This window comes from Siphateles boraxobius, unplaced genomic scaffold (assembly GCF_051911475.1).
Source record: "Siphateles boraxobius isolate OS27281-9 unplaced genomic scaffold, OSU_SipBor_1 33, whole genome shotgun sequence".
Lineage (NCBI taxonomy): Eukaryota > Metazoa > Chordata > Actinopteri > Cypriniformes > Leuciscidae > Siphateles > Siphateles boraxobius.
In genome coordinates this window covers 7,752,109-7,774,695 of record NW_027508953.1, presented here as the reverse complement: position 1 = coordinate 7,774,695, position 22,587 = coordinate 7,752,109, and the positions used below count along the sequence as shown (strand labels likewise).

The window sequence follows — 22,587 nt, the reverse complement described above, 5'->3', positions numbered from 1 at the left end:
TACGTTTTTTTGTTGAATTCAACAAAGATTAATTAAATGTATCAACAGTAAGACATTTACAACATTACAAAAGTTACAAATGTAAAAAATTTTTTTTACAACTTTATTATTGAGCACCAAATCAGCATTAGAATGGTTTCTGAAGGATCATGTGACACTGAAGATTGGAGAAATGATGCTGAAAATTCCGCTTTGCCATCACATGAATAAATTACAATTTAAAATATATTAAAATAGAAAACAGCTATTTTAAATTGTAATAATATTTCACAATATTTCTGTTTTTACTTAATTTCTAATTAAATAAATGCAGGCTCGGTGAGCAAAAGGGATTTCTTTCAATAATTTTCAACCCTTTTACAGATCACAACCTTTCTAACACATTATACACAGTAGTAGAGTGCAAACAATAATACATAAAAAAGATCAAAAAGTGTTAGTGAAACATACACAAATATAAAGAAGAGAAAAAGCAAAAACCTCTTGATTTTAGTGCTCAAGAGTTGTGAAAATGTTCCAATGTTCTGGTGTCCAAATAAAAGACATTTATACGGTATTGCTGCATAAAAACCTGACTGTATGAATCTGACACAGTCTTTTAGGTGGTTAGCTTGAATAACTCAACTTCTTGAATTCAAACAGAGACTTTGAATCATTGAAATGATGGATATTTTGGGTCACTTTAACAATGGAGTGCCTATGGCAACCAAGAATATGCAAAGCCTATTCAAATCAAAGTGATCGACAGCTTCTAAAAGCCTTTCATTTAAACAAAGAGAATTTCTACTTCCATGTACCTAGACATCATTAACTAGTCCAGTAAATTCCTCACCTGTCATGCTCTTTATCCACTAAATGGTAACGGGCTCTAAAGGCCACCAGGTGGGCATAGTAGGCTGGTGCAGGGATGGAGACGGAGCGGGTACAGCGCACGTATGTGTGGCACAGCTGATAGGTCAAGAGCTGGAACTCATCGGCTGTAAAGCAGTTGTCGTCCCATAGCACGTGGTAGTGTGAAGGTCGGCTTGTACCCTGGGTAAAAGGGGTTAAATAATCATTTTGATGAGATGAAATAGACTCAAATCTTCTAATTTATGTAATTGTGAATGCAATTAATCACTCAACATATCAGGCAATAATGCCGTAAAAAAAGGCTTAAAAATGCACTAATACTGTTGTCCTCATGCCTGTGTGTGTTCATACCTGTATTCCAGCATGACTGCACAGATAAAAGTCAAATTCATAAGGATGGGTGATATCAGTGTCCACTGTGGTACCTGCTGGAATGTTACCACTGCGGCCCACCTTTAAAAATAAATATACGAAAATTACGAAAAAGTGAGTGTGCGAGTTGCAAAAGTGAGAAAAAGTGACAAAGTTTTTCATATTCACCCTCTCAGTACGGTCAGCGCAGAAGAGACGAGTGTGGTGACGTTTCTGTACGACGATGTAGGTGATTCCCGGTTGATAGTCCTTCTCAAGGCTGATACAAGCTTCACGTATGGCCAGCAACTCATAGTACAGCACCTAGAAGGAAAGACATAAGATAATATCTTTTTTTAAGGCCGGGACACACCAAGCCGCCGGTCGGACATTGGCGAGCGTCTGTTGGGGTTAGTTTTTGCTGTGTGTTCCACACGTCGGCAGCATGTTGAATCGGCATCGGGGCTGTCGTGAGAGTGTGAACTCTCATTGGATGTTCAGTTTAGCGAACAAGTCAGTGCTCGAGAATTAAAGCGAAAGTGATGAAAGAGAGCAAAGAAGTCAAGACGGCACAGGCAGAAGACTGGCCTAATGTTACGTTATCCTACCCGAGCATTCCAAAAAGCGACTAGCAGGTGCTGCTTTTTTCGTTTCATATATCTGAGTATATCTCATATATCCTTGTTTCGGTTCCTCTTTTTGAGTGATTAATATAGACTCATTGTACCTGCTGATATAGACTGTTAATTCCTTACACGGAGGCGCAGAATGCACGTGCTAGTTTGCAGTCGGCTGTAGTCTGTGCGGTGTGATCATGCACATCTTTTTGGTCCTGACGCAGCCGACGAGAGACGACAATACTGTCGGTTTTCATCATGTGTCCCGGGCTTAAAGGAGTAGTTCACTTTAAAATGAAAATTAGCCCATAATTTACTCACCCTCAAGCCATCCTAGGTGTATATGACTTTCTTCTTTCAGACGAATACAATCGGGAATTATATAAAAAAAAATACCCCGGCTCTTCCAAGCTAAATAATGGCAGTGAATTGCAACCAACAGTTCAAGCTCAAAAAAGTCCATTCATCCATCATAAACGAACTCCATACGGCTCCGGGGGGGTTAATAAAGGTCTTCTGAAGCGAAGCAATGAGTTTGTGTAAGAAAAATATTCATATATAACATTCTTAATTCTAGCTTCCGACCAAACGCAGTCTACTTACGCCTAAAGCGCACTTGTGACGTCAGAAGTAGCATAGTGCGTCAATCCGAATGTTCGTTTGTCGGAAGCTAGTTATTTTACTTTATAAAGTTTTAAATATGGATATTTTCCATACAAAAACTCATCGCTTCACTTCAGAAGGCCTTTATTAACCCCCCCCCGGAGCCGTGTGGAGTTCGTTTATGATGGATAAATGCAATTTTTTGAGCTAGAACTGTTGGTTGCAATTCACTGCCATTATCAAGCTTGGAAGAGCCAGGATATTTTTTTATATAACACCGATTGTATTCATCTGAAAGAAGAACGTCATATACACGTAGTATGGCTTGAGGGTGAGTAAATCATGGGCTAATCTTCATTTTAAAGTGAACTACTCCTTTAAGACCTGAAGAAATGAAAATGAATCCTGTAACTGGAGAGCCTCACCTGTCTAAACTGTCCCTCGGACACACCATCCCTGTAGAAGATGATTCTGGTGGGTTTGTAGTGGGTGGACTTGTAGAACTGGATGAGCAGCTCTCGCACCATGGACGCCAGGTCCTGAATCACTTCCTGTCTGGGCCTCTGGACACGGACTGTAGCACAGTACCTGCTGGGGTGAGCGTCCATGCTACCCACCACCTGTTCAGCAACAAATTTGAAGTTAGGAGAGGGAGAAAAATAGCAGTATTTCTTTAGTCACCATGAAATAAAAAATGCCAACTCGTATTTGTATTGCAGTGTTTATTATAAATGATTTATCCGTGCACATAATTTTTTTATTATAATTTTTTTATTTATTCAAAATCAAGTCCCGCTCTATATTTTTTCTTGTTCGAGAAGACATTTCACTCTTCACTCATCACAACTTCTGTTCTTTGATTTCCGCCTTTAAAATATCCAAAATTTTCAGGTCCCTTATTATTATACGATTTGAAATGTTGCAAATTATTTTTTTCACAAATGTGTATGATGTAGTGCAGTCAAACGATAAAAAAACAAATTTACCAATTAATCGAAAACATTTTTCTGTAATTAATCACGATGAATCGCATAGTTAATATATTTTATATTGTAATAATTTCTCATTTGAACTCCAAATTAATGTAAACAAACAACAAAGACATAAGCCTACATTTTAAATATTTGTTTAATGGCATCTTTTTATGAAAGAAGGCATCATCGATAACAATACTTCTACTGATGTCTCTATGAAATCTATTTATTTTTCCTCAATTTTAGCCCTTTTAACAATTAGGCCCAGTCAGAACAGTTCAGACTTACACTTGCCCTGACACAATGCACAAAAAGTTATTGTTTTTGTTGTTTTTGACAACCTTGTAAACAGTGTTTTAAGATTTTCAGGTAGGTCTAACAGGTAGGATATTAGGTAGGAGAAATTGCATAAAGTTATCAAAAACTTAAGAAACAAATTCTTCACCGCATAAATGATAAATTAAAAACAGATTAATCCTAATTAAAGCTCATTTGTTCTTTGATTATCCTTAATTATCCTTAAATCCTTAATATTCTGCTATCACTTTAAGACCAGAGACACATCACGTGGATCTGACATGCATCTCTTTACATTCAAGACTTCATTTAACTCATTTAAGACTGCTTGTTCGGATACTCGACAAAACGGGCCTTTTGGAATAATGTTGTGTGTTTTTGTCTGTTCAAGCGCTGTCTGAAGCGGCTTTCTGTGCGCTCGAGCCGTGTGTGTCACACAGACAGGAGATTCCGATGTGGCACACGGCAGTAATGGACTGCGTTCTCTTCTGTCTCTTATCGTGCTTGAATGGTTTAAAAGCATTTGCAAGAATAAGAGCATAACACTAGCCAAAGGATGATGGGTAAAAACTGATTTTTAACGTGTTAAACTGAAAAAAAATTATCGCAAGCGTCAACGAGTTAATTTTGATTGCACAAGTATGATGTGATGAAATTGTAAAGTATCTGATATGAACGGTGTGTATATGTGGTCTGTCTTTCTCACAGCTGCAATGGAGGGTTTCTTTCCATCTCCTGCGGGTGGATGAGTGACATCAGCTCCCAGAAAAATGACGGGCTGCTGGAAAACAGATGGGCTAAAAAAAACAAACAATATAAATGCACACAAACAAGGTGTTTAGTACATTTAAGGAAAGAATTACGTTTTCAGTGAAATCGAACAGACTTAATTCACTTTCGATTTCTCTTACCGCTGATGGGGTACCAATATGTTGTTGATGCCGCCAAGTTTGACATTGATCTTGAGACACAGGTTGGAGAGGGTCTGAGGGGAGGTCTTCACAACATTCTTCACCTGAACGCACTGAGTTGCCATTCCCAGAAGAGTGTCTCCAACACGTTTCACTTCCGCTGGAGAACGAGAGCATAGACTTCAGGGCAACCGTCAGCAACTCAAAGAATATATCATGGGAAAATAAACACCAAATTTAAATCATTTAATTAGACAAAAACAAAAACAAGATGGCGCCGAGTATGACTAACGTGTTACAAGTTCCAAACCAGTTTGGCATTTTTATGCGTTGGAGGTCAAACTGTATATTTTTTACTACTTGTTGATAAGTCCCTTAATATGTATACTGTGTATATTGTAGTTTGTATATATTGTTTACTGTACATGTGTATTTACCATATACCTGTTATCCATACTGCTATGCTGTGGCGATTGCACACCTGTGTTCAGGGTGTTGTATGAATAATTTGATTTGACAAAGGTACAGACTACAATATGTTGAACTGTTGCAAACATCTTGGTGTCAATTATACAAACAACACATTTTCTGTGCATCATCCTGTATAATACTGAATTATATTTAATTAAAATATATAATTTTACATATTCACTACCATTTAAATGTCTGGGGCCAGTACATTTTTTAAATTAAAATAAATTGATACTTTCATTCCGCAAATATTCATTAAATTGATCAAAACTGATAATGATGTAAAAAAAAAGAAAGATTTCCAATACAAATAAATCTTGTTATTTTGAACTTTCTATTTATTAAATAATCCGGAAAAAAATGTATCATGGTTTCAACAAAAATATATAGCAGCACAAGTGTTTTCAAAATTAATAATAATAATAATTATAAGAAGAAATGTTTCTTGAGCACCAAATCAGGATCATGTGATGAAGACTGGATTAATGGCTGCTGAAAACTTTGCCATCACAGTAACAACAAATTAAATTTTAAAATTGTAACAATATTTTACAATATTATTGTACTTTTGATAAAAAAGCAGCCTCTGTGAACATAAGTGAGACTTCTTTCAAAAACACACAAACAAATCTTACCAACCACATCATTTTTAACAGTAAAGTATTTTTTTTTGTTGCAACCAGAAATATTAAATAATTGCTGTAAATATTTTTTTTTTACTAACACGTGCATGAAAAACCGCTTAAATAATGGCACAAATGCATAGTTGAATCAGAGGTTTAAAATTGATTCACAGTAAAAAGTCATAATTCAAAGAAAGATTCATGCCACTAATCTCATCTAATCTAATCACAAGGTCTTTAGGAAGTTGATGACCAAATAAAAAGCACATTAAAAAGTGCCTGCATCTGTCCATAAATAGTTACCGTAGACAGGAGTTTTCCCAGGCAGTATGACGATGATGAGTTGTAGGCCAGCGTAGGTGTTTTTCAGGTGACGGAACATGGGCTCCACATTATCTGCTCCCTGAGCGTATTTGCAGAAACATGGCTGGCCTTGTATGGGCATCCCTGCATCCTTAGAGATCTTCCGCAGCTGGTCTGTAAAGCCCCTGCAAAAAAAAAAAAAGGACAAAGAGAGATACTTCAGTATTTCGGTTTTAATTCCAGTAATAAGTAGTGCTTTATTAATGACCAAAAGATGGAGAAAGCTTTACTTGAGAACTTCCTCTCTGCATTGTCTCTGAGTGGCAAAGCAAGCAATGGCCCACATCTTGATCTCCACACCAGTGTGAAACTGCTTGCCTCTCATGTCCCACACGCCATGGCTTGGGGTGGCTACTGTACGATTCTGTAACGCGTATACAAAGGTGGTCTTAATTTACTGAGATCAAATAGTGTACAAACTCAGATGCTATAGGATCTGAATGTTTGGCTGAACTTTACAGTATATAATGATATAAAAGCTGGCAAAAAAAACCCTCAAAGTTCTCACTTTGGGATCTTAAAGTGATAGTTCACCTCAAGATGTTCCAAACCTGTATGAATTTCTTCAATGGGGCTCATCAACTGTTAGGTTACTCATATTCTTCAAAATATCTTCTTTTGTCTTTTAACAGAAGAAAGAATTTCATACAGGTTTGGAACAACTTGAGGGTGAGTAAATTATTAACTATCCCTTTAAAGCAAATGCTAATTGTTGGTTTAGACTGAAAAATATTGAACAATGAAAATTATTTTTTAGTACCATACAAGTTATATAGTTCAAGCTCAAAGAAGTAATGGTTGTTTACTCAAAATCTTGAATTTCCTTCTTCTATGGAACACAAAGGATTTTTTAGAAGACATGTCAAACACAAAAAAGGCCAAAATAACACCATAAAAAGTCTATACAACAAAATTCTAAGTCTTGCTTGACAGCAATAATCACCATTCACTTCCACTGCATGAAAAAAGCAGCTTAGAAATTCTGCTTTGAATTTATTATTTTGTGTTCCACAATAGAAAGTTTGCAACGACATGAGGATAAGTTACATACAATCCTACAAAATCCTACATTAAATGCTATATTAACTTTTCTATAAATAGCTACACATATTCACAATATTTACACTAAATCACACATAACACACAATAAAAACTCACATAACACAAAAAAAAGAGAATTCCCCCCCCCCCCAAATGCTTAAGAAAAATGTGTAAACAGAACAAGCAAGCAATTGAACATGAGCAACAAACCTCATTCCATTTAAAGCAACAGACAGAGCAACTAAAGGCTCGTTCACACCAAAGATGATAACGATAAAGATGTAGTTCTAAAAATCGTTCTAAATATAAAGGAATTGCAGAGTCTACACAACTATAACAATAACGGCACAGAGAAACGATATCGTTTGAATCAATTTCATCGAATCAAAAACATTGACAGCCAATCAGAATCCATTCTGCTTTAAAGACCTTGAGCATTTCAAGCAGAACACAATGTATCTGCAGTACGTGCTTAAAGTAAAGAGAACGATATCATCCACTGGTGTGGATACTTATATAGTTATCGTTATTGGTGTGAACGGGGCTTAACTCTCCTTAAAAATTAGCATACACATTAATTATAATGTTAAATGTTAAATCTAGACACAAACCATGGCAAATTTCTAGCCTTCTACTTAAACACAAACAAACATACGGCGCATGAGTGAAAGGGGACGGGTACCATAAAGTGTTCAGAGCTCACCCTGCCGCCGTACTGCAGCATGGGGGCGGGCAGGACGCGTCCCGTCACCTCCTCCATCTCGTCCCGCACACGGAACTGGAACTCCTGCACGAAGGGGTCCGAGTTGTAGTTGGCACTGCGCACCTATGGTTTGAGCAAGAGGTTTATACATGAGAATTTGGCCTTGTGACAGTGTTGGTTTTCCGCCACTGAGGATCTTAGATCATTGAGACTAGCAGAGATGTTGCGGAGTCTTTTCTTTATTGTGTTAGCGACATGTTGAACTCACCAGTCTGCTGATCTCCTCTTGTCTGTCCGGTGCCGAGCGGGCCGTGGCTTTGATCATGGTGGAGGTTTGGTTGTCAGTTAATTTCTTAATGCAGCGCTGGCCTGCCACAATGTTGCACACCTGAGTGGTGAAGAGGATGGCCAATATGGGCACCATTAAAAAGGATCAAGACATCTAAAATCTTCTAAAAGTGCCGTTAAGTGTCTAAAAATGACGATGTTTCAAAAATCCACAAATCAGGGAAGAGATGGCGGCTGCCATCTGAATGTGTGGAAGGAAATGGTAGCCAGCTTCTTGCTAACATACAGTAAGTTATCAGATCTCTTGACTCTCACCTCCAAAGGCAGGTACGTGTGTTTCTGCTCCTGCCCCACTTGCAGGCAGGGCAGATGGGGGTACTTGAGCTGTAAGTTGTACTTTTCCCTGAAATATTGTGCAACTGTTCTCTCTACGGTCTGTCCATTTTCCAACTGTAGAGGAAACCTAACCAAGTAAAACAAAAAATGAATGGGGCACTGGAAAGAATGACTTTAAACAGAATTGAAAGGATTCTGAGAGAGTTTCTTAAGTGTTTGCTTCTTAACATAACAAACAGGACAGTCAAATATTTCCTTTAGTCACAGTGCAGACTTATTGACCTGTCTGCTTACACAACCTCACGTTATCATAAGACAGATGAACAAAGCTGCATATACTCTTACGTCTGGTGGCTGGCCGGCCGTCGAGTAACATTACACACCCTGTACTTCCTCCGCATGGTGCCACAGTGGGTGACCTCCACCTTTAGACCTGATGAAAGGAGAAGATCAAATTTACACCACTGTACAGACGCAACTGGTCAGTTTACAGCTCAGTATAAGACTAATATAGCTCTAAGAGTATTTTCATGATTAAATCCACTACAGTGAACATGTATTAATCCAAGTTCCAAAAATATAATTTATGCAAAAAACAAACCTACAGTATGACCCATAGTCAAACCATTGGCATTGCTGGTGTTGCATTTTAATGTTAAAGCTACTATAATTCCTAATGGAGTTCTGACAATGGCTTTAGCAGTGGAAATCAGTCAACATATGACAAAGAAAATTCTATAACTTGCCACCATGTTGCCTATTCACACAAACCTTTGATCTCTTTGGTGAATTTGACTCTGTGGGAATCGGTAAGAGGACGAGGCTGCTCATCGATGTTGTGGATATCCAGAACCTCACACATAAACTGAATCACAGGTTGAGCTTTGTAGAAAGCCGTGGCAGACACTATGGGGGAAAATAAAACTTGGTTAACGTTACACCAACAGCTAATTAAATAATTCATTTGAATGTTGAATCCACCCAAAATGCACTGCAAACACTGTGATGCTATTGAAAGTGGAAATGCTTTCTGCTTGTTGGGCCAATGACAGATAGGGAAAAACATTTTTATTCAAAAACCGTTAATGGCACACTTAACATTGCTGAGAGACGGGCATTATTTTATCTTTTTTATATTTAATAACCACATCCAGATCATGTTACTGGATAAATCAAGTGAAACTGTGTTTTAATAATCAATCATTATACCATCAATGTTCAACATCATCTTCCACATAGCAGGCCGCACTGATTGGTGGAAGCCAAACCACACCTCCCTCCCCCCACCCAGCGGGTGATCATAGCCCTCGGGGGAGGAGAAAAAAGATCGTCCCACTGGGGTGTACCTGAAGCGAGAGAAGACAAATAACACAGATGTTACCTGCAGAACAAACCTGTGCACTCCTAAATGATCCTTATCTAACTGCTACACACTAATCCTTAACGAAAACACTAGTCTCATTTGACTAGGTATGCATTGCATCGCTGAAGACATAACAAGCACTTTGTTTTTTAATTGTATTAATTGCCCTTTATGATCAAGTAAGAGTACTCATGGGGGACTCTTACCTCATAGAGGGCAGATGGCGAAGAACAACATCTACAGCGTGTATGGGATTGGTGCTGATTGGCTTATCCAGCTCCAGCGGATCAGATGTGCTTCGCCCAGTGAGGACCTCATGCAGCATGTGCCAGCTGACCAGTGACACGAATTTAATGGAGACCTTGAACAGCCTGTCCTTCCCACCTTCACCTGGCAAGGTCACATCTAGGTCCACCTACAGACATTGCACAAATTTACATTGATAAATGTATTCAGTCATACAGGATAAAACGATTAAGGCATAGTCATGAAAAACATTCAAAAGTATGAGATGTTCCTTTAAGTAGTTATTTTATAAGATTTCTTTTTTTATATAAAATCGTGAAAATGCATTAGTCGGCATTAGGGATGCTAACGGTTAATTGACGATTGATTAATTGTCAATAAAAATTGAATCAATAAAACTTAGCAATGTTAATCGATAAAACTAAGCAAGGTCATCATTAGAGTGCATAGTTTTGAGGTGCGTGCAGCTCATGCACAAAACAAGTGCAGCAGACACAAGCAAAAATTAAATGAGCACGCAAGAGTTAAATATTCAATGGCCTGGATTCAGAGACAAAAATGTTCAAAAGTATCTTTATTTGTGTTCCGAAGATGAACGAAGGTCTTAAGGCTTTGAAACAACAAGAGGGTGAGTAATTAATGACAGAAATTTCATTTTTGGTTGAACTAACCCTTTAAGACATTTAAGTAGCTTTTATAAATATTAGAAAAAAAACCATTACTGGTGTGCATCTTGATTTGTAAAGAACTACATTAGGTATGATACAAGGAATATCATAATGAACACACATTTAATCATGACGTATCAAGGTCTATTTTATACTGTAAGGTACTTCCCACCAACCCTGGTATCCATTTATGTGTCTTACCCCCCCGGAGGCCACTGGTAACGGCTGGGCGGTGTAGAGGCTTCTCTTGCCATCATAGACTGGTCTTCTGTCCCCAAAGATTGTCACCTTGAAATGCTGAACCATGGTATCCACCACCTCCCTAGAAGACATGACAGAAATAGTCATCATGAGTTTAATCAAACCAGTTTTTAATTTGACTGTACATGCTGATTAATTCACGAGTCTCTTAGTTATAAATAAGCTGTTTGTAAAAAAAATAATCTCAAATTATATATTCTCAGTCTTTGGCACCTGTTAACACGCCGTGGACACTTTTCTGGATTGATGTCCACCTCGTACAGGTAGACGTCCATCTTGGGGATGTCCACCTGGAAGCAGTTGGCCAGCAGCTTGATGGGCTTCCCCATGGTGCCATAGCCTGGCCTCCGAGGTACGGAGAACAGGGGCGCAGCCCCAACGGCTCCTGTCACGAAAATCACAGGGGATTTCCATCAATACGAGTTCTCAAAACATATTAGATTAGTAAGACTTTCAACATCAGTTATTACCACTGAACTAAAAGTGAAAACCTAAACAAGCACCCACAAGAAATTACATGTAAAAGCATGCAGCCGACACCACCATGATCAAGAAATTCAAGCCACAACCTTTGTATGGACATACAAGCGTTAGCTATTTCTCATCTGTCATCATTGACATTTCATGGAAATGAATTAATATCCAATTAATAAAAATTCAGCAATCAGCCATTGGCTTCTTCACATTGACTTTCAAAAAGAGAGGGTGTTATCTGTCTGATCAGGAAATTTCCTCTAAACGCCTACTCACCGGAAACAACACTCAGCATCATCACACCACACACATTACAGATTACCCACACCTTTTTATACATACCGTTATAGACCTGCACAACAAATAAATTCAGTCGGCTAAGATTTCCAAAGAAATCGACTTTTACGGATATTTATAAAATAAAACCCATTTTTTGTAAATTTGTAAAGTTTTTATTTTTTTTAACCTGCTGCAGTTTTTAATCCACACATGAACAAATTAACACTGATTTGGCAGAATCAGCATTTGCAATCAAATGAGGAGACAGAAATAAAATAATTGCCATTAATGTGTGACTTGACTGCACACACACTCAAAACCATTGTTTTCATGTTTCATGGGGACATTCCATAGATATAATGATTTTTATACTGTACAAACTATATTCTATCCCCTTACACTAACCCTAACCACCACAGAAAACTTTCTGCATTTTAACATTTTCAAAAAACATCACTTAGTATGATTTATAAGCGGTTTTCCTCATGGGGACCAACAAATGTCACCACAAGGACAAGGATTTTGGATATTGCCATCTTTGTGGGGACATTTTTGTCCCATATCTTAGGGTTTACCTGAACCAATCACACACATAAATCCTATTTTTTCTTCTTTTCTCTAGCTTGTTTCCTAATCTGGCTCTCTAATAAACCTGGCCTAATAAACCTGTATACAACAAATATTGTTGGCTCTGTGACTAATTGCTTATGATCCTCTATTGTAATATCACTTTAGCAGATAAAAGCTTCTGCTAAATGTCTTGGAGACATGGCACTTTGCTTTGCCCACCTCTTATTTTTGTCAAGTGGCAAACATAGCATAATCTGAAAGAGCTTTATTTGTAGTAACAGCAATACAGCATTTACTCCACCATACATTGTTTTAAAATGAATTGCATGGGATTTAGCAACAGAAGTCATTCAGCTTTTATTAATATGATATTCTAATATCGATCTAGCTTACTGCAATGTGCAACAAGTCTAATAGCAGCCACAGAGCGAATGCACAGAGTCAAGTTAACATAACTTTCCACACACTTAAATGTATTTTTTTGTATGATTGTTTTGACCAAGTAAAACAGAGCTTACATTATCCCATAACTTTAATTTGTCACATAAAGTAACCTGTATGAGTAGTAATTCAGCACTTGCAGCTGTTTCTTTTGAATAAAATAAAATACTGTACATTTATACGATCAAATGTAACCGTAACAACAGAATTCAACCTCAAGGAAGGAGGAGGCGAACGTTAAACAACTTAAAGGTGCTCTAAGCGATGTCACGTGTTTTTTAGGCCAAAAATTTTTGTCACATACAGCAAACATCTCCTCACTATCCGCTAGCTGCCTGTCCCCTGAACACAACAAAAAAACACGTTCTCTGCAGACACCCCAGGCTCAAAAAACGACAACAAAAACAAACGGGGCTAACCCGCACCACGAAACATAAACTGTTCCAGCCAATAACCAACAAGAAGGGTTTGGGGGTTATTGCGAGGATGAGGAGGAGGCAGGGTCTAGCTAGCCTCCGTTTTGTTTGACAATACTTTAAACGTAAACAAGAAGTGACATCACCCAACATCGCTTAGAGCACTTTTTATTGACCCTTCGCTAAGCCCCGCCCTCCCTAGTTACTGTTGCTACGCCTGTCAAGCTTTCGCGCCTGGCACGTCTATTACAGAGTGTATGCATTGGTGTCCGACATTCCCAATGAGATAATTAGTAATTTTTGGCGAACATTCGAAATATCTGAGAGAGCAAGACAAAAGGGACTGCAGTGTGCATTCGAGGGATATATCCACGACATAATATGCAACCGATTAGAGTATAATTTCATAAAAATTTAAGCTAAAGCCTATAGTCCCAGCGCAAGCAGCAGATCCTAATACGCTAACCATTATAATGGGAAACACACAAATTGAGGAACAGCTATGTTCGTGCAGGGTAAGTGAAATGTGAAAATAATCGAATAATTATAAATCAAACAGTTTATCCTTAAATTTTGTGGAATAACACTAACACCGGGAGAGCCGCGATCGGATTGGGTTAAAGTGACTCGGTCAGGGTTAGTAGGCCGTCCGATTAACAAAATGCTGAAATATATTTTAAAGTATGTCAGTGAGCCTCCATCTTGTCTTTAATAGTCTTATTTTACGTTAAAATATATGCATATATGAACAAAGAACCGTCATTATTTCCAACTTCAAAGCAATAGGTGTTTTTGTTAATCCTGTCGACATTTAGTTGTGAATGTGGTCTCCCACACCGCTTAATCCACGCACATCATTTCTCCCCTTGGCTTTTAGATTTTCGTGAAGTAAATAAATTCCACTCCCCGTCCAAACTTTTACCTGGTATAAGATTTGCACAATCCACACGCACAACGCTTTGCCATGTTTCCCTCGCTCGAAAGCTTGCCAGACCTCCCGCGCCTAGTTACGGTTGCTAAAACACGATTGGCCAGTGGCGGTTTTCGGGCGTGGCTTAGCGAAGGGTCAATTGTAAATTTAATTGTAAAATATGCATATTTATACAACAAAATGGATGGATTTTGCCTGAGTCACATTGGATTGCTTTCCATTGGCTGTGTGAAGACGACAACACCCATGTTTCCACATTCAATCACGGCGTCATCAATCTATGGTCGTTTTGAATAAGCGACTTCTAGCGGCTAAACTTGCATACTGTGCCTTTAACTACGATTTTAAAAAAAATGTTAGAAGTATTTTTAATTATTAGTTTATGTTAACTGATGAATTAAGGTTAACTAATGAAACCTTATTGAAAAGTGTTACTGAACAAAAAAATTATGATTTTCCGTAAATGTCTAGGGCATGTTCTAGTCCAGATTAAAATGTAAATAGCCTATTAAGTCTTTAACTCTTTCCCCACCATAATTTTTTTTTAAAAAGTTGGCTGTGCCCCTCCAGCGTTTTAATAAAACACGGTAAGCTGTAAAAACTCGTCTTTTGCCGGGACGCCCTTTCTCATAAAAGACGAGATAACTTGTCAATGGTAGGGAAAGAGTTAAGTATTAAGTATTTAATATTTGATGAGGAGATGAACACCATAGTGAATATAAAAAACTGGATGGTTGTTTGAAACATCTATATAGTGTTCAGAAACAGACGCTGTATACAAAATCACGTACTCTCCGAGTAGATACTACATTTGAGTTTACTTTGCTACCGTAAAAAAAAGTGCGCTCTATATACCATGAATATGGGTAGTATGAATTAAATTAGGATGTACTACATCCACCATGTAGTTACTATCACGTGACCTGCCAGCACCACCATTCATAAATCCCCTCCCATGGCCTCATGGGATAGTAAAGTGTCCGATAAATATACACAGAATCTAGAAGTAGGTAATCTGCGGACTTTTCACCTACTGTTTTTTTTTTATATTATGTATTCGGACATACTATGCTTTTGATGTACTGTTTTCGCACACTATATAGTAGAGAAGTGTTGATTTCGGATGCAGCAAGAAAGTAGTGCAGCCTGCTTTGCTTTTACGTGGTTAACGAACGTGGTTTTTGCTGTTCCATAAGCGCCACCTACTGTCAGAGAGTGAATGTGCATTTTCATTCAGTGAGTTTTCTTCACTCGTTCTGCCATGCTTCACATCCATGCTGGGCTTGTTTACATCAAAGTGTGCATACCTCTTTGATGAAGAATAAACGCAGTGATGTAAATTTTTATCTAAAATATCGACATAATTCATATTAAGGAATTATTTACTGTATTTTAAAGTGCCCACGATAACAATAACGTACGTTCATTATCGCGATATATAACCGTATATCGGCACGTCTAGTGTCTATCAGCAGTCGAGTGTCTATACACGGTACTCGTATGGCCTACTTTTTATTTTTTAGTACCAACTGGTACAAGTAGTATCGTTTGACAACCCTAAGTGGGACTTTGTGTTATCACATCATGTAGGGGGGTTACAGAACAAAACTGTAACACGTTTGGAAGGGGAATTCGACTGCATCTGCTTCTTACACTTCCCAGTGTGCCGTTGCTATGCCGGTTGCACTCATGTGGCTTCTTTTCGCCATGGCAACCATGACTACACTAACAACCAATTAAAGGAAAAACAGCTGTTTCTATATATAGGTAGAGGACCAATTGATCTCATAGGTCACACATAAACGTTTACTCTACAACGTTTGTGCACAAATCTGAGCATGAAAGACTTGATTGTACTGTTCACACACATTAATGCTCACATAAGTCTTTTTCTCACTTTAGTTGAAATCCCTGAGAGAGTGTGCTAAATATAGGAGTTTCTTGACATCACAGACTAAGAGGACCTGCAGGTTTGACAGTGATGCGGTAACACATTTTGCTGAGTTTGAAAGCCTATTGTGTTGCTCGGAGTGTAACGCTCACTTTACTGGCAAATGGCTGACTGGCACATTTACAGGGGTTTCACTCATTCAGAGAATGAGACATCTTGTTTCTCATCATTTAATTATTCAAAGCTAGTCACACTTCAGTCAGACAGTTTTGCACTAGACAACAAATAAGCTTTTATTAATGGCAGACTGATATAGACGAGGGAACATATTTTATTAGTGGGGTCAGGGTCTGATATTGCACGGTGGTGGATTTTAAACAAAATCATAATATTAAACAGCCCAAACAACACTTACAGATATAACATACAAATGAATGAGGACAGAGTTATCCGAGAATGCTCAGAATTAAATAAATGTTAAAAACACTGAATATTTCACTACATGGCAGCACAAAAATCAGCATCTTACCTTATGATACCCAAATGTATTTAGGCACTCAGGAGTTAGGGCCGGTTCACACAGAAAGCAAAGACTTTCAAAGCAAATACACAAGACGTGGGCAGTAGAATGGGGAAAAAGAAATGCATATTTTAAAGTGCCGCATTTTTAGAATGTGGTGTCATGTGTGAGACGCTGCAAAAGCGTGCAATGGTTAAACAAGTCCGTCTAGCGTGTTTACATAGAAAAACAATGGAAAAGTAGCACAGTGGAATGGAAAAAATGTGTTCTGTGTGAATGGCCCCTAATCCTGATGAATGCTATAATCAAGACCTTAATATTTCGTTTTTCACCGATGTCTACGTGAACATGTATAAGTGTCAGATGAGTTCTGAGACATGCTGGTCCTCAACCAGAGAAGTCATGTCACTCACTCCATGCCACATCGGCTTTTAAAATAGCTATATATTCATTTCTCAAAGTCATAAGACCACATTCGACAACATATAAAAAAACTAAATAATCTTTAGAGTAATTTTATGAATAAATGTGAAAAATTAAAAGCATGTAGAAAAACAAAACTTTATATTAAGTTGTGTCATCTTTAATTCCAATGTAGTGAAACAGACTGATATATCCGCCAGACCAGTTAGGCAACGTTCAGACTGCAGGTAAATGAGGCCCAAATCATATTTTGTTGTGACTCAGATCTGTTTTTCTCATGACTGTGTGAACAGCACGACAATCTGATCTTTTCAATTCTGATTTGGTCGACCTCCACGTGTCATAAATCCAGTATAGGTCAGACGTTTTGCAATGCGACCTCAGTCTGAACAGTCAAATTGGAATTCATCATCATTCATCACAAGTCTGGGCTCATGGGAGTCACTTCAAAGATTTTACATACCCAAAGTTCTCAAGACAGTTGCGAAAAGTAGTCAGTGGAAGGACAGTGATGTGTCAGAACTCATAACTATTACAGTGACAGCATTTACAGCAGTTAAAAAATAACTGTAATCAGTGACACTGATACAAGCAAAACAGGGGGGCGCATATCATAATAAATGTTTACTCTGCACTCTTTTTTCACATCCCCGTCTTTGTTTTTTATATTGCCTGCGCATGCAGGCTATTCCCTGGTTTCTGTGGCAAATCACACTATAAACAAACGGGTAATCGCATACTTTAATGTCATTTGTGTTTATTTCCGTATGACAGCGTGCTGCGTGACGTCATTTTATCATAATTTTGCGCATGTGGGTCAGTCCTGGACCATGTTCTGTTCACACTGGAATCTATCTGATATTAGCCACATTTGTTATATCATCATCTGATATTGGCCACATGTAGAAGATAGCTGGTAGCCTGATATAATAACATGAGAAATGAGCAGCGGTGTTGACCTTCTCCTGGCTCAGGTAAACTTCGCCTTTGTTCATGATCCCTCCTCAAGCCCCAGTTGGGCCGCTTTGGACCAAGGTATTCGGCGGGCCAAAACCCCCTGACCGTTGGCCCCAAGGAAGCCCCAATGAGGCTTGAACAAGCCCAGGAAGAGACAGTGAAAATGCGATTGGCCCTGGCACGCGCTAGCACGCTCACTTTTGGCCGACAGTGGAAACAAGGCTAATGTGAACAGCTATACAAGAAAATCATATGTGAGCAATCAATCAGAGTTGGGCCCTAAGGCTCGCAGTGTGAATGCAGCCTTATTCTCTAATATATGTCTAAATAATTCTTATTTGCCCATATTTATATCGTCAGCATTAAGTAAAGGGATAGTTCACCCAAAAATGAAAATTAGCCGGCCCATGATTTACTCACACTGAAGTCATCCAAGGTGTATATGATTCTTCTTTCAGACGTTTGGCGTAAGTCGACTTGCGAACGGCCGTCTGCCAGAAGCTAGTTATTTTAGTCGATACATTTTTAAATATGGATATTTTCCTTACATGAACGCATCGCTTCACTTCAGAAGGCCTTTATTAACCCCTGGAGATGCGTGGAGCACTTTGATCATGGATGGATGCGCTTTTATGGACTTCCAAAGACATACACCCATTCATAGGGCTGAGGCGGTATGGATTTTTTCTAACCGCGGTTGAAAAGCAAGATTTTCCCGCGGTATGGCGGTAAACCGCTTTAAATAGCCAGCCCCCCCACACAGACTTTTGCGCACGCACCAGCAGTCGTTTCTGCTAGACAGACTTTGTTAAATATTGTCACCTACATCCGATAAAAAAACAGCACAATTTGAAAGTCACATTTTCATCAGCAGTAATTTGGCATGAACCAATCACTGAATAGATTTCCTTATTTAAGAATATTCTCAGATACATTCGCATTGAATTCATCATTTTCAGGAGAATACATTATGATGTTCACATTGGAAATGAAAGAACACCTATTGCAACATGTCTTAATTACAAATATTATACTCCATATTTATGTTTACATAATATAGTGTTATTTTTTATTTAATCTATGTCGATTATATGAAGAGTGAACAGCATGAGTAAGATAGGATCATAAGATTGGTCAGACACGATTTTGACCACTTTATTAAGTTTTGTTTTGTAGAAAGACTTTCTTTAAATTAAATTTCATTTTGTATAAATTGTACCTTAATTTGAATCACTGTTTCATTAACTAATTGCCTAGAATTAAGAAATAAGAAGCAAATAGCAGACATATAATCAGGAGGACGTGGAAGCGCGGGTGCGATCTCTTGCGCGTGAACTGGAGCTCGTCTCATAAATGAACCGAAACTCGGCGTAGGCTGGGCCTAAATGTCTACTTTTAAACAAAATTCAAAACGAAATGATAACATTTTAGTCTACAGTAGCCTAGTCAGGTAAGGTCAGGTTTGCCGATGTGCGTTATAGGCTATTTACTTATATATATTTATCCCTGTGCGCCGATCGGGGACAGAGTTCACTGCTGATATTCTGGGGATACAACATAGCCAATATACTAGGGACTTTAGCCTTTAAACATCTTTGCTGCATTGAATCTTTCTAGAACAGCCAAGAGCTTTCCAGCCTCGCGACAGCAGCGCCTCGCATTGCTCATAGACCTTAAAACAGTCAGCGCCGCGGATGCGGTTTCGGAATTGATCAAACAACGTTGGTGCGGATGGATGGCGGACAGATGATGAGTTTTGTGATGGTTGCGGATAAAATAATAATAGCCCATCCGCGCATCTCTAATACGAATGGAATGTTATTATGTGTCATGGAACATTGCGCTCCTCAACTTGTGAAAGATCGGATTTGCTCCATCTTTTGATGATAAGTTTTGTTTAGAAAACCTTGAATCCATGTAAGCCACAATATCATTAGACATAATCCATGTCATTAGAATCAATGAATCCATGTCATTATACACAACTTGCACACATGTGCAGGCCAAGGCACTTTTATTTTTTTTATTTTTTGGCGGTGATGATGGTGACGAGCTCAGACCCGCGGTTGGAGTCACGTGACCGCGGTATTGCGGTAATGCGGTAACCGTCCCAGCCCTACCCATTCACTCCCATTACAAAGTTGGGAAGAGCCAGGATTTTTTTTTTAAATAGCCTAACTCCGATTGTATTCGTCTGAAAGAAGTCATATACACCTAGGATGGCTTCAGGGTGAGTAAATCATGGGGTAATTCATTTTTGGGTGAACTATCCCTTTAATGCCCTTAATTGCTAGCTTATTCCTACAATAAGCAATTTATTGTTTACAAATTTACAAACCTTTTAGTCAATTTTCAGTGCATGTTTGTGTAAAATACCTTTAGATTTAGTTATACAATTTTAAACATATTTATACACAGTGTGGACATTTTACAATGACTTGACAATGACACTTGACTTTTCTGATCTCATCTTGCACAAGCCAAATTGTTATTTGGTGCCCCTCGCACAGTCAACCAAAAGCCAACTATTTTAAAGCACTAACTTTTCTTACCATATTTGTTTATTATAATAAAGTCATTAATAATAATTTGATAAGCACTCTAGCAGTATTATTGCTATGGTTACCTTTGCAGGTGAACACCACTGATCTATGTAAATGATTTAATAATTTAAATAGATCTGTGCAGTGAATACCAACCCAGCCCATCCTTCTATAGAGTGCAACCATTGGGTTCCAGAAGTAAAAACTCCATTCACTTTTTTTCAATAGGGAAATTGATTTTGAACAATAACTTTAATAAAAAAAGGCCATGGTATTTGCTTCTGCTGAAGCTGTCAGCACGCATTATTTCAGCTTATTTAAAAAAATACTCATGTTTAACAGTGGAATTACCCATGATGCTGTACAGAAAATTACACCAGAGAGTCAAAAAAAGCAACACGCTCCAAAATAGCTCTTTAGCTCCGCCCACTCCGACGAAGCACTGTGAAAGACGTAATTCATGTCGATCTCCCAAGGCTCTAAAAATACTAAAATATACATATGTATATATATATATATATATATATATATATATATATATTGTCCGATTTTCTATTTTTTTTGTTGTTGCTTCAAATCAAAGTTTGTTGTGTTCTGATTAACCTCGTGGCTGATAGGCTTGGTTCATGTGGCAAAACTCTGTAACAAAGACTATTTTTTAAACATCCTTATGGGAAACATTTATGAAAAAATACTTGGGTGAAAAAATTAAAGTGGGTGGGGCACTATTGCACTCTATACCAGTCAAGACAAGGTCCTGGTTATTTATTTATTTTTTAAAGTGACTTTTGGGCAAAATAATTTACATAGGGTTTTACATTTTATTATATGCACATATTATATAGCACCTTTCAAAAAAAGGTTACAAAGTGCTTTACAATAAGAACATAATAATACAACAAAACAAGTACGACACAGAACTATATGCAATCATATCTTGCACAAGCCAAATTGTTATTTGGTCCTCCCAGCACAGTAGTCAACAATAAAATAATTTTTAAAAAAACAAACCAAAAAACAAACTTTTCTTTAAATTCCATATTGCAACGGACTAATACAATTTCAACCCCAAACCTCCCAGATACATACATTATCTGCACTATACATTATGAGTAATCATACAAAAAATAGAATCGGTGATTCAATGACAGTCGTCATGAAAACGGACAATCAGAAACTCGCCCCGCCCCCGTTCCACAAACACGCCCCTTTGTCCCTCCCCCCGGCACCTGACACATGCAGCACCTGTGCGTGACAGCTGGGTCACAATTGTGTGACGTCAGCAGAAGCAAGTGAGTCAGGAGGATCTTCTACACACGGCATTTGATCGCAACCCAAAAAAAAAAAAAAAAAAAAAAAAAAAAACCTAACCAAACTCAAACAAAAATGTGGTTGCTACGCCCAAGCCTAAATGAGCAGAAAATGGCTAAATCTAAATGCTTATTCATTTCTCGAAAACCAGTTAGTGGCAACTGACCAATAACTTTTGCTAAGTAATTAATGTGTTTTGTACTGACGGTGGACGTAACGTTACCAAAATTACACCGATAGTCAATAGTACGGAATCGACAATCCTAATCGGTCTGAAAACCTCAAGAGCGACGTACCTGTAGTTCCGATTTCCATTCATGAGGTCTCTGTCCGGATTCTAGCCGGCTCCGGTGGATCAAATGCCGACTGAAGGGTGTTAGTTTAAAGTCGCTGAAGATCCTCCGTAAATCGACCTACAACCCAACTCCTACCGCGGGTGTTGAAGCGGGCCGCTCGGAGGCTGTTCTCTGGTCGGAGGACCACCCAACCAGTACTAGTCAATCAACCAAAAGTCACGAACTCCCCCCGTGTCTCCTACCGAGTGTCGCAGATCCGTAAATTCTAGTTACCAGCTGACAAGACTCCAAAGAAAATATTTGTAACGTTAACAGCCGTCGCGAAAACAGAGTTTGTCAGGAGCCTCGAACCCTTCGCTCTGTGTCTTCTAAAGTGAACAATCTCTTATAATTTAAAGACAAACACACATATATGAGGCTTATAGCTTAATATCCCTCACTGAGTCGAAATTGTGTCTTTTATTCCATTCGCTTTAGACCGAGTTTGCCAGCGGCCGTTCACGTCTCATCGACTCTGTCTGTGTGTTACCGGTTTCCATTGGTTGGGTTTACCATCTCGGTACAGTC

At 38.3% G+C, this 22,587-nt stretch overlaps 1 protein-coding gene across 2 annotated transcripts in view; it reads right to left on the bottom strand.

Annotated features, from left to right (window-relative positions):
- The window catches only part of ago3b (argonaute RISC catalytic component 3b), a 27,351-nt gene extending 4,764 nt beyond the window's left edge, over positions 1-22,587 (bottom strand). Inside the window, exons 1-18 of one of the 2 annotated variants that reach the window (XM_077195290.1) lie at positions 22,021-22,587; positions 11,182-11,353; positions 10,909-11,029; positions 10,000-10,208; positions 9,640-9,776; positions 9,202-9,336; positions 8,776-8,863; positions 8,410-8,557; positions 8,075-8,194; positions 7,786-7,929; positions 6,293-6,426; positions 6,003-6,187; positions 4,606-4,765; positions 4,401-4,491; positions 2,849-3,043; positions 1,393-1,527; positions 1,204-1,305; positions 833-1,032 (exon numbers count right to left, since the gene is read on the bottom strand). In XM_077195290.1, coding sequence (XP_077051405.1) covers positions 833-1,032; positions 1,204-1,305; positions 1,393-1,527; positions 2,849-3,043; positions 4,401-4,491; positions 4,606-4,765; positions 6,003-6,187; positions 6,293-6,426; positions 7,786-7,929; positions 8,075-8,194; positions 8,410-8,557; positions 8,776-8,863; positions 9,202-9,336; positions 9,640-9,776; positions 10,000-10,208; positions 10,909-11,029; positions 11,182-11,353; positions 22,021-22,039 — 2,495 coding nt within the window. In that variant the 5' untranslated portion in view covers positions 22,040-22,587. The remainder of the gene's footprint in view (positions 1-832; positions 1,033-1,203; positions 1,306-1,392; positions 1,528-2,848; positions 3,044-4,400; positions 4,492-4,605; positions 4,766-6,002; positions 6,188-6,292; positions 6,427-7,785; positions 7,930-8,074; positions 8,195-8,409; positions 8,558-8,775; positions 8,864-9,201; positions 9,337-9,639; positions 9,777-9,999; positions 10,209-10,908; positions 11,030-11,181; positions 11,354-22,020) is intronic. The other variant, XM_077195291.1, reaches the window with a different exon arrangement.